The sequence below is a fragment of the Myxocyprinus asiaticus genome, chromosome 44, assembly GCF_019703515.2.
Source record: "Myxocyprinus asiaticus isolate MX2 ecotype Aquarium Trade chromosome 44, UBuf_Myxa_2, whole genome shotgun sequence".
Taxonomy (NCBI): domain Eukaryota; kingdom Metazoa; phylum Chordata; class Actinopteri; order Cypriniformes; family Catostomidae; genus Myxocyprinus; species Myxocyprinus asiaticus.
Genome location: NC_059387.1, coordinates 34162151 through 34174625, shown reverse-complemented (window position 1 = coordinate 34174625; position 12475 = coordinate 34162151). Strand labels below are relative to the sequence as shown.

The window sequence follows — 12475 nt, the reverse complement described above, 5'->3', positions numbered from 1 at the left end:
ACTACGCACCCCACAGAGAGCGAGAACCACATTATAGCGACCACGAGGAGGTTACCCCAACGTGACTCTACCCTCCCTAGCCACCGGGCCAATTTGCTTGCTTAGGAGACCTGGCTGGAGTCACTCAGTATGCCCTGGATTCAAACTCACGACTCCAGGGGTGATAGTCAGCGTCAATGCTCGCTGAGCTACCCAGGCCCCCCGGAGGTCGTATTCTTAAAAATTGTGCCAAATAGTTGGCAGATATATTCTTTAAATTGTCACTCCACCTACATAGGTTTCCTTGTCTTTGGAAAGATTCCATCATCGTACCTGTGCCAAAAAACAATGTTCCAAAGTCACTCAATGACTACAGGCCTGTAGCGCTTACCTCCCTTGTTATGAAATCATTTGAGAAGATTGTGAAGGATGCTCTTCTAAATACAGTGCAGGCAAATTTGGACTCGTTCCAATTTGCCTACAGGTCAGGCAGGGGTGTTGACGATGCAACGGGCACCCTATTAAACATGATTCAATCACACCTTGAGGGTGCAAAGACTTTTGTACGATTCGTTTTTATTGATTTCTCCTCAGCTTTTAATTGTATTCAACCTCATAACAGTATCCACAACACTGATCCTGGCCTGATATGTTGGCTGATGGATTTTTTAACTGGAAGGTCGCAACATATGAAGGTAAATGTTATTTTCTCCTCCATCGGATCGCCCCAGGGGTGCGTCCTCTAGCCTCTTTTATTTGTGCTATACACTAACGAGTGCCAAAGCCAATATGTGAGGAATCATATCATTAAGTTTGCCGATGATTCGGGGATCGTGTCTCTCCTCAGCAGTGATGACCCTGATCATGGCCCTGCAGTGGAAGAATTCAAAGATTCGTCGTCCTTTTTGGACATTAATGTATCTAAATCTAAAGAGATGACCATATATTTTAGGAGGAACCCAATGGTTATATCCCCTGTAGTGTTTAAAGATAAGGCTGTTGAGTTTGTGTAAAGCAGTACAAATATCTTGGCTCTGTCATTGATGACAAGTTGACCTTCGAGTATCAGGTGGATGCTGTGTGTAGAAAAGCACATCATCGTATGTACTTTTATCATAAGCTTCGAAGTTTTAATGTTGATAATACTTTTATGAAAATGTTTTATTCTTGTTTGATTGAATCTGTCCTCATGTTTCTTTTGTCAGCTGGTACGGGTCACTTAACCTTAAAAATAGAAACAGATTGCAGGGTATCGTTAAAGTGTGCAGCAAAATTGCAGGCATGACCTTGAATGACAAAACTCATCTGTACAAGGTCAGGGTTTAAAAGAAGGCCCTGTCAATTTTAGCTGATTCTAGTCACCCCCTGTTCAAGGAGTTTAGGTAGCTTCCATCTGGCTGCAGATATAATCTGCCAACATGTAGGAAAAATAGACTTAAGAACGAATTTGTTCCAGCTGCCATTGGTTTTTTTAAATAATTCAATGTGTATTTATTGTCCATTTATTAATGTTGCCTGATGGTTGTGTGTTTACTGCTGACTGTACAACAAATTGCCCCTCGGGGACAATAAAGATATCCTTGACCTTGACACTGGTTTGCGCTCATGAATGAACAGTAAATAATCTTGTTCGTTAGGTTCGGTGACTCTGTGAAGGGGAATTTGGTGATTGGCACACTGTCCTGGCCCTCCCCCTGGGTGATCGTGATTGGCTCTTTCTTCTCCTGCTGTGGGGCGGGGCTTCAGAGTCTCACCGGCGCCCCCCGACTGCTGCAGGCTATCGCCCGAGACGGCATAGTGCCCTTCCTCGAGGTACTTTCTACACTACTAACTTATCAGAACACTTTAAGAGATACTGACACAGGTTGTGTTCGTGTTGCAAGACTAGAGAATCGTATAAGGGGATGAGACAGGTCACATATATCCTACATAAATGAAAGGAAGAAATCGTAACTTTGAATGTGGCGACTGTAGTCCTGCCATACAGTTAAAAGAGCCAGTCGCCTGTTTGTTTACAATAGAATGCATATGTGCATAACCTAGACCAGCCTGAAGAATAGTGTGATTTGAGCTATGAAAGCACCATGTGATAACTTGGAAACCAGAGCATTCCAAAACACATGCTAACATGCACGTTTGATTGCAGCGGTCTGACTGTGTCTTTGGTTTGTCCATCAGGTGTTTGGTCATGGTAAAGCCAACGGTGAGCCTACCTGGGCTCTTCTGCTGACCGCTCTGATCTGTGAGAGTGGAATTCTCATTGCTTCGCTTGATGCTGTCGCTCCAATCCTTTCCATGTAAGTATATTTGCCGGTCTTTCTTTCTTCCCTGTGTTCACATATGTGCTCTTGACCGTAGAACTGTGATTTTCACCACACTTTGTGATCTTTAAAATATCTCTCTTTGTCTTTGTTAATTTGTTCTCATTTGTTTTGCATTTTTTATGTTTGAGAGTTGTTTCGCATGTGTTTTAAATGTGGATTTCTCTCTCATCAGGTTCTTTCTGATGTGTTATTTGTTTGTGAATCTGGCATGCGCTCTACAGACACTGCTGAGAACGCCAAACTGGAGGCCACGCTTCAAATTCTACCACTGGTGAGATTAGGACTGGGTAAAAATATTGATTTTACGATGCATCGCAATCTTCATTTGAACAATCTCAATGTCGATTTTTAAATCCCAAGATCGATCTTTTACTCTATGCGCAACCCTCTACACAGTGAGAGAAAATCACTGGCATTAGCAACCAAATTTCGCTCTGTGCTACTAAAAATGTCTTGGATTAGTCACTGGCTGGTCAGTGTTCAGATTTTTCTCAGCAGTGATTGAGTAGTTTAGTAGTGGAGTATTCAGCAGCGAAATCCTTACACTGCGTATTGAGAGTAAAACTTTGGTTTGACTCGTTCCTTGTGTCCAAAGACGAAATCCACGTGACCCATTTGTCATTAAATAATGTATCTTTTAATATCCTTTCTGTTCAAAAATAAACATTCAATTCTAATCACGTATAGCATAGATGAGGTAAAGAAGCTATTAGAGTCTCTCTCCTTTAAATGCGTTCATTTACAGACGCTCTTTACAGAACTGCCGGTTTTCTTAAAGAGACAGTACCGGTTTTTGGAACGTGTTCAACAAATTATAGTACAAAATATGCAATTAAACAATAAACATGTAACAAAATATAAAATATGCAGTAAAATATCATCTTTATTGATGGGCTACATGGATTTGTTTATTTAAAAAAAAAAAAAGCTAAAATGTGACCAACATGATGAAAATCTATATAATTAGTAAAATTATTATTTTCGTAATTTACCTAGTTAGAAGGTCCCCTTGTATAATTAACAGCATTAGCTAGGAGAGAATTTGCTTGATATTTAAACGATATTGTATCTAATCCAAATCGAATCGGGAAATATGCGTCAATACCCAACATGAAATCAAAAGTGACCCCATTTACTTTTTTTTAACACATGTTCTTAGTCTTATTGTGTGCGATTCATCACATAATTATTTAACTATTAACTATTTAGCCATTTTTCTTTTGCAAGCTTGGACCCACTTTTCACAGTTCAGTCTTGTCCTACAGTTTTTTTTTATTTTTTTTATCCTGTATATCTTGTTTCAATCAGAAATACATCACATTTTAGAAGTAAAGCGTGTTTTGCGAATGCCATTTCATGCTGACTTAGTCATGCAGATTTAACAGAAATAATGAGTCCATTTATAGAGCAAATTTTATACAAGTAGGAACTCAAAGTGCTTTGCAAAAGTAAAATTATTGTATACAGAAACATGAGAAAAGCTTACTAAAATAGAAAGCTTTTATGATAAAAAACAAGAACTCATTTAAATGAAAAGCTCTTTTGAAGAGGTGTTTTCGACTGTCTAATAACACAAATGGCTTGTGATCTCATACAAGTATCTTAACCACTCACCTGTTACGGCCCATTTCATCTGATTTGGTTGTCATGGTAACTCTTCAAAGCATCTGCAATTAATGGACTCGTTATGGAGTCACGGATCTCTCTGAGGACACAAATGCACATGCGGCACGTAGGCTGATTTTTTTGTTTGTTTTTTGAGGCAGATGAGGACAAGGGGTGACACGGCACCTATTGCGTGCAGGAAACCTCTCTCGTGTCTTTTCGTGTCCTGCTGTGTTAATCTCTTTAATTCCCCTCTCTCACTTAGGACGTGCCTCTTAAAGTCAGCACGAAATCAAAATGAACCCTATTTATTTTCGGAATGGTCTTACATCAAAAATTAATTTGCACTGCCTCTGAAACAACTTTTCAACTGACGTTGTCATGCCCTGTTTATTTTCTCAACATTTCATTTTCACAAAGCAATCAATTCCTGAAGGATAAAATTTATAAAAATTAACAGATTTAACTTTTTTCTTTTTCTGTTGAAGGTCATTAAAACTGAAGTGGAAACTTTTTACCAGGCCTTCATCTTTTATTTTTGGTACTTTTCAAAGCCATTTTAATTTTAGATTTTACTGTTTTAGTCTTGTCCCAGACTCAGACTTTCAATATTAAACTATGAAAATCCATTATAGGGGGCCTGGGTAGCTCAGCAAGTAAAGACGCTGACTATCACCCCTGGGGTCACGAGTTTGAATCCAGGGCATGCTGAGTGACTCCAGCCAGGCTTCCTAAGCAACCAATTGGCCCGGTTGCTAGGGAGGGTAGAGTCACATGGGGTAACCTCCTCGTGGTCGCTGTAATGTGGTTCTCGCTCTCGGTGGGGCGTGTGGTGAGTTGTGTGTGGACGTCGCGGAGAATAGTGTGAAGCCTCCACATGCACTATGTCGCCGTGGTAACGCGCTCAACAAGCCACTTGATAAGATGCGCGGATTGACGGTCTCAGACACAGAGGCAACTGAGATTCGTCCTCCGCCACCAAGATTAAGGCGAGTCACTACACCACCACGAGGACTTAGAGCGCATTGGGAATTGGGCATTGCAAATTGGGGAGAAAAGGGGAGAAAATCACCCTCCAAAAAAGAAAAAGAAAATCCATTATAAAAATAAAAATTATGAAATGTTGAAAACCATGAAAATCTAAACAAAAAGTGAAATAAACAAACCACTTTAATATTTATTGTGTGAACATAATTGCTACCAATTTTTACAGAAATTACGACTGCATCATTTCCACCACACCAAACAATTTTGCCCCTAATACAGTTGTTTTTTTAAAAGTTTGTGTACTTGTTAACCAAGTATACAAAAGTGTCAGTGAAGAGCATGCTTGAGATGAAATATGTGACAAAACAAAGAAAACTCAAGGGGAATATCACTTGTGAACAGAATATTTTTATTGGCCATCATTTCCAATCAAGCTGTAACTTCGCCAAATTACGTGAAAAATGTTAAATGTGTGGATTTAGGATGCATATAATGTTATGTATGAAATTAGCTTTGGCAAGACAAAGAAATTTTTTAGAAATGTAATTTCCATCAGCGTCATTTACAACACAGAATTCTGTTACACACAATACAGAATTTGAGATGTGCTGGAAATGTGCTGGACTTTCAGAAAGCAAAAATGACAAATATCTGTGATGCATGTACATTATGCCGTTGAACACTGATAGTAGACAAATGGTGAGCGTGAAAAATGTTATAAGACTACTTTCTAATAGTCTTCAATTACGTCAAATTATGAAAGTATAATGGTATTCATGCCATTTCATGTTGACTAAACATGCAATATGTCATACCAATGAAGTCATTGGGAGTGTTTGGGAAACCTGTTAGGAAACAATCGTTATTTTTGAAATTTCATTTGTTGACACTAGTTGCGCTGAAATAACATACTTTAGCTTTAAGCAAATCTCCATTTAATCTTATTGCTGCTTAAGATAAACAGTCAAGATATTAAAGTGATCTTTTTCTGTTTCCCCACCTTATTTTATTAAATGTTTTTCGTTTAACTGAATTGTAACTGCTGTTCTCATCCACCACAGGGCTCTTTCTTTTCTCGGCATGAGTTTGTGTCTTGCTCTGATGTTCATCTCATCATGGTATTATGCTCTGGTGGCCATGCTGATCGCTGGATGCATCTACAAGTACATCGAATACCGCGGGTAAGACTTGTAGCTCAGATCAGCGCTGTTGGCTCTTACAGGTGCTGTGATGTAACTTTACAGAGTGAATATCTGTGACGTGAGCGAGCGTGTGTGGGCGTTAACGGCGGTATGCAGAGTCATTGTAAGTTAAAACTCACAGTGAATTTTGTGTGTTCAGGGCGGAAAAGGAATGGGGCGACGGGATCCGCGGTCTGTCCCTCAACGCAGCGCGCTTTGCTCTCATTCGATTGGAGGAGGCTCCACCACACACTAAAAACTGGAGGTGAGGATGATTTTTAGTGTCTGTTTCTGTAATACACAAGCACTTTTCATACACTCTAATAAACACTGTTGATACGTACAAAAACAATCACCTGGTCACATGTAAGGATGGACGTTATGACCAAAATCACATACAATATCATGGTATGAGTATTTTTGTTTAACAGTTACAGTATAGGGGGGCCTGGGTAGCTTAGCGAGTATTGACGCTGACTACCACCCCTAGAGTCATGAGTTCGAATCCAGGGCATGCTGAGTGACTGCATCCAGGTCTCCTAAGCAACCAAATTGGCTTGGTTGCTAAGGAGGGAAGAGTCACATGGGGTAACCTCTTTGTGGTCATGATTAGTGGTTCTCGCTCTCAATGGGGCGTGTGGTAAATTGTATGTGGATCGTGGAGAGTAGCATGAGCCTCCACATGCTGTGAGTCTCCGCGGTGTCATGCACAACGAGTCACGTGATAAGATGCGCAGACTGACGGTCTCAGAAGCGGAGGCAACTGAGACTTGTCCTCCACCACCCGGATTGAGGTGAGTAACCGCGCCACCACGAGGACTTACTAAGTAGTGGGAATTGGGCATTCCAAATTGGGAAGAAAAGGGGATAAAAATAAATAAAATTAAATTAAAAAAAAAACAGTTACAGTATAAATCAAAATATAGTTATTAAGCTGGAAATTTAAAGTCTTGTGAATGTAATATTTTAGTAAATTAATGATATTTAATCTCATTTGATTTATCTCCTCTATAGTTTTTTATTTTATTTATTTTTTTAACTTGATGGATGCAAAATAAATCACATTAGGTAACACGTGTTTGTTTATATAATATAATTATAATTTAATTATAATATAATATAATATAATATGATTTAATTATATTTAATTTATAATTTAATTATAATAAATTATGAAAAAGAAATATTAGAAAATATAATATAGCTCTGATATATATACTATTTTTCTCTACTATTTAACTATTTTTATACAACTATAAAAAAAGTTGTTTGCGAAATTAAAATAATTGGCTTTTATAATACCATTGTACTAAAGCTAAATTAATTTTTAAAAATGTTATGGAAAATATATACCTTTTATTAATCTGACTGTGTGTCTGTTTTATTATAAAACTTTCAGATGTTTAAACCCGAAGAGAAACATTTTCAATTTGATTCGAGCTTATTTGTTTAGCCCATCAATGAGATCATAAATATTGTTTCAAATAAATATTATTTTTGATAATATATATAATAATATTTTGGTTTTGGTTTAAAACTATGGCTGTCAATATAATAATAAAATAATGATTAATATCATGGTTTCAGAGTGACACTATTTTTACCATTCAGTTTTTTTGTTTCTCAAATTGTTTTGCTGTCCCCTTGCAGCCAGTTTCATAAAACTGATTGTTCAGACTCTACATTTTTACGGATGAGCCACAGCGATTGTAAAATAGCCATTTTGTCTAAACCCGTGACTGTTCGGTGTTAAAATGTATATGAAAGGGTATATTTTAAGTGCTGCAACTGGTCGCCATTTCTCTTAAATTTCTCACCATTTTTTATCATCTTTTACCTTCGAGTTCATTTTAAACATTCCTGCGTAGTGACACCAATTATTAGAGGTATTCCAGGTAATATGAGGTCATAAAAACTGCATTTCAGTTATAAAAGGATAAGCAAGGTGTTAGATGAAGTCTACACTAGTCACCAGTATTGTTACACCCTTAATCTCTCTTTCTACACTGTGTCCTCCACTTTTGTCACCAGCGTAATCCAGCGAGATCATCAGTATTAGATTTTTCCCAGAGCTCCTCCGTAATCTGTCATGGATTAAATAACCAATGAGACGCAACAAAACTTCGATCTGCTTTGAGAAGGAATCAGGTCGAACCTGTTAATTCTTCAGCACAGCGGTTTAATCTACGACACGAGAATGATCTATTTAATTCTGTGACATCTGTGCGAGTAGGCAGAGAATCCTCTGTTGAAAGGTCATCCGTGTTTTCCCGCGTCTAAGCCTCTTTACTGGGCATCGTGACATCTAATAGTCTTTGAATCGTGTCTCACCTCGATCACTTCGAGCAGCACTGCACTGCAATAACCCCAATCTGAGCAGAATTCATTTTAGGATTCATTAAATGGTAAAAGATTATTAATGATAATGATAGATATCGGGCTGAACTTTTAACTCGGGTCAACATCATTTACCTGAAAGCATCGCACCTCTTATAGTTCTGTCATCTTTTCAATCTTTTAATCCCAGAAAAAAACACAACAATTTCATTTCAGAAAGGAGAATCTTTTCTGCGGCTATAAATAAAAAAAATTGACCCTATTTACTTTCTTACTACACATCCCTGGTCTTTATATGTTATAAGAGAAAAACACTTGTCTTCAGAATCAATAATCAAAACATTATGACTTTCTCTGCTTCTGCAACGTCTTTTCCATTCTGGTATGGGACGTCTACTTTTCAAATCCACCTTTCATTGTTTTTCTCATCGAGTAGCCTGTTTTGCTCTGGAAAAACGTCACATTATGAATGTATTGTGAATGGGTTGAGAAACTATGCACATATGGAGATATTGTTTTAACGTGCCATGCCACGATCTCTTTGTTCTGTGGTTCTGTCTCTGTTTCCAGACCTCAGCTGCTGGTTCTGCTCAATCTGGACTCTGAGCTGTCTGTCAAACACCCTCGACTTCTGTCATTCACTACACAGCTGAAAGCAGGAAAAGGTCTGACCATCGTGGGTTCAGTTCTGGAGGGCACGTACTTGACTAAAGAGGCAGAGGCCAAGAGAGCAGAACAGGTACAGACCTTAAATAAACTCTGAAGTGTGTGCAGAGCATGAAGCAAACATGGACTGACTTTAATCAAACGATTTATGGGCGATTCATCAATTAAGGGCAGCTTTTGACTACTTGAAATGAGAAATGAAAAGGATCTAATAATGGCTTTAATCTACCTTCAAGTGGAATTTGGTATAATGTGTGATGTGGTAATGACATATGATGGTAATGACTTTTCTCTCATTTTGAAGAAAATAGTTGGATAAGCGTTGGACTTGGACAGCAGTATTTGGGAGTATATTACATTCAGTTATTTTTATTTTTATTTATATTTTCAAAGAAAAATACGCTTTTATGCGTAAGCACCAAAGGTTTTTTAAGTTCTTGTGAAAAAAATATGAAGTAGAATTTTCTTGATTTTAACTCAAATTGCTATAGAGGAGGTGAAGTAAAAAAGTCTGGGAAGGGGCATGCCCAAAATAAAGTGTTTATTGCAAATTTAACATTACACTCATAAAAATGTGTCAAATAAAGTTATAGCCATTTTTACAACTTCGTTACCATGACGATGTAATGTCAACATTACTTAAGACCTTAAAATGACTGTAAAAATATCAATTTAAACAACTTCACAGCTCAAATAATACACACATTTTAACAAGAATTAATGTAAGTGCTTTTGTAAAATTATAAGCTTCATGTTTCTGTTTAAACCCTACAAAAATTGGCCACACTGACTTCCATTTGTAAGTGTCCCACTGAAACAAAGATTTTTGCTTTTTTTTTTTAACAAGAGGAGGGAGGGGTTGAATTTATTTTTGCAGTAATCAACATTATGTCACAAATGCTGTCTACTGAGCTTAACTTGTGTTGAACCCGGAACATTCCTTTAATTATGATTATTTTATTCTATTGTCAGTTATTTTAACCATAAGACATAAAAACAAATCTGCATATCAATTCATATATTTTGAAATTTAATTGTTAGAAATAAGGTTTGTACTTCACTATTCTTTATAAAGCTGTTTTGAAACCGTGTTACTATTGTTATAGTACTCTGGTGCTGAGATATGGGTGGTACTACATGGTTGCTATGGTGCTCTCGATGGTTGCTAGGCAGTTGCCAGGGTGTTCTGGGTTGTCATTAGGGCGTTGTTAGGTGGTTGCAAGGCGATTTTTAGGGTGTTCTGAGTGGTCGCTAAGGCATTGCTAGGTGGTTGCTAGGGTGTTCTGGGTCATCGCTAGGTCGTTGCTTGGGGGTTGCTAGGGTGTTCTGAGTGGTTGCTAAGGCATTGCTAGGTTGTTGCTAGGGTGTTCTGGGTCATCGCTAGGTGGTTGCTAGGGGTTTGCTAGGGTGTTCTGAGTTGTCGCTAAGGCGTTGCTAGGTGGTTGCTAGGGTGTTCTCGGTCATCGCTAGGTTGTTGCTAGGGGGTTGCTAGGGTGTTCTGAGTGGTCGCTAAGGCATTGCTAGGTGGTTGCTAGGGTGTTCTGGGTCATCGCTAGGTCCTTGCTAGGGGGTTGCTAGGGTGTTCTGAGTGGTCGCTAAGGCATTGCTAGGTGGTTGCTAGGGTGTTCTGGGTCATCGCAAGGTGGTTGCTAGGGGGTTGCTAAGGTGTTCTGAGTGGTTGCTAAGGCATTGCTTGGTGGTTGCTAGGGTGTTCTGGGTCATCGCTAGGTGGTTGCTAGGGGTTTGCTAGGGTGTTATGAGTTGTTGCTAAGGCGTTGCTAGATGGTTGCTAGGGTGTTCTGGGTCATCGCTAGGTGGTTGCTAGGGGGTTGCTAGGGTGTTCTGAGTGGTCGCTAAGGCATTGCTAGGTGGTTGCTAGGGTGTTCTGGGTCATCGCTAGGTGGTTGCTAGGGGTTTGCTAGGGTGTTCTGAGTGGTCGCTAAGGCATTGCTAGGTGGTTGCTAGGGTGTTCTGGGTCATCGCTAGGTCGTTGCTAGGGGGTTGCTAGGGTGTTCTGAGTGGTCGCTAAGGCATTGCTAGGTTGTTGCTAGGGTGTTCTGGGTCATCGCTAGGTGGTTGCTAGGGGTTTGCTAGGGTGTTCTGAGTTGTCGCTAAGGCGTTGCTAGGTGGTTGCTAGGGTGTTCTCGGTCATCGCTAGGTCATTGCTAGGGGGTTGCTAGGGTGTTCTGAGTGGTCGCTAAGGCATTGCTAGGTGGTTGCTAGGGTGTTCTGGGTCATCGCTAGGTTCTTGCTAGGGGGTTGCTAGGGTGTTCTGAGTGGTTGCTAAGGCATTGCTAGGTGGTTGCTAGGGTGTTCTGGGTCATCGCAAGGTGGTTGCTAGGGGGTTGCTAGGGTGTTCTGAGTGGTCGCTAAGGCATTGCTAGGTGGTTGCTAGGGTGTTCTGGGTCATCGCAAGGTGGTTGCTAGGGGGTTGCTAAGGTGTTCTGAGTGGTCACTAAGGCATTGCTAGGTGGTTGCTAGGGTGTTCTGGGTCATCGCTAGGTGGTTGCTAGAGGGTTGCTAGGGTGTTCTGAGTTGTCGCTAAGGCGTTGCTAGGTGGTTGCTAGGGTGTTCTGGGTCGTAGCTAGGGGGTTGCTAGGTGGTTACTAGGGTGTTCTGGGTCCTCGCTAGGTGGTTGCTAAGGTGTTCTGGGTCATCGCTAGGGAGTTGCTAAGGTGTTCTGAGTGGTTGCTAAGGCATTGCTAGGTGGTTGCTAGGGTGTTCTGGGTCATCACTAGGTGGTTGCTAGGGGTTTGCTAGGGTGTTATGAGTTGTCGCTAAGGCGTTGCTAGATGGTTGCTAGGGTGTTCTGGGTCATCGCTAGGTCGTTGCTAGGGGGTTGCTAGGGTGTTCTGAGTTGTCGCTAAGGCGTTGCTAGGTGGTTGCTAGGGTGTTCTGGGTCATAGCTAGGGGGTTGCTAGGTGGTTACTAGGGTGTTCTGGGTCCTCGCTAGGTGGTTGCTAAGGTGTTCTGGGTCATCGCTAGGGAGTTGCTAGGGTGTTCTGAGTGGTCGATAAGGCATTGATAGGTGGTTGCTAGGGTGTTCTTGGTGATTAAAAAGTATATTTTCTGAATAAAATTTGAATAATTAATGTGGCTTTAGTACAATGGCACTATAAAATCCAGTTAATTTAATTTTGAAAACAACATGCCTTTATAATATCATGTTAGCTATTTTTCTCACACAGGAAAACCCCTAGTGGGTGCTGGTCATCAAAAAGTTTGAAAACCCCTTGTCCTTGGGGACAAGTTTCCCTAACTGAAGATTCACCCTTATGTAAAATGATGGTCACTTGATGCACAGTACAATGATACAAACACAAAATGAAAAGACAGTTTATGTCCTTAAACTGAGCAGACAGGCTGTAGGGTGTCACGACAGAATCAATGAATTTA

The 12475-nt window shown here is 39.9% G+C and overlaps 1 protein-coding gene across 9 annotated transcripts in view; it reads left to right on the top strand.

Annotated features, from left to right (window-relative positions):
* LOC127434804 (solute carrier family 12 member 7-like) overlaps positions 1-12475 on the top strand; it is an 88860-nt gene that overhangs the window by 62463 nt on the left and 13922 nt on the right. For all 9 annotated transcript variants that reach the window (XR_007896096.1, XM_051687798.1, XM_051687791.1 and 6 more), the window contains exons 12-17: positions 1617-1791; positions 2158-2276; positions 2476-2574; positions 5957-6076; positions 6237-6341; positions 8984-9152. Coding sequence is in view for 8 of the 9 variants with exons in the window: in XM_051687798.1 (XP_051543758.1) it covers positions 1617-1791; positions 2158-2276; positions 2476-2574; positions 5957-6076; positions 6237-6341; positions 8984-9152 (787 nt within the window). In the remaining variant the exon portion in view is untranslated. The remainder of the gene's footprint in view (positions 1-1616; positions 1792-2157; positions 2277-2475; positions 2575-5956; positions 6077-6236; positions 6342-8983; positions 9153-12475) is intronic.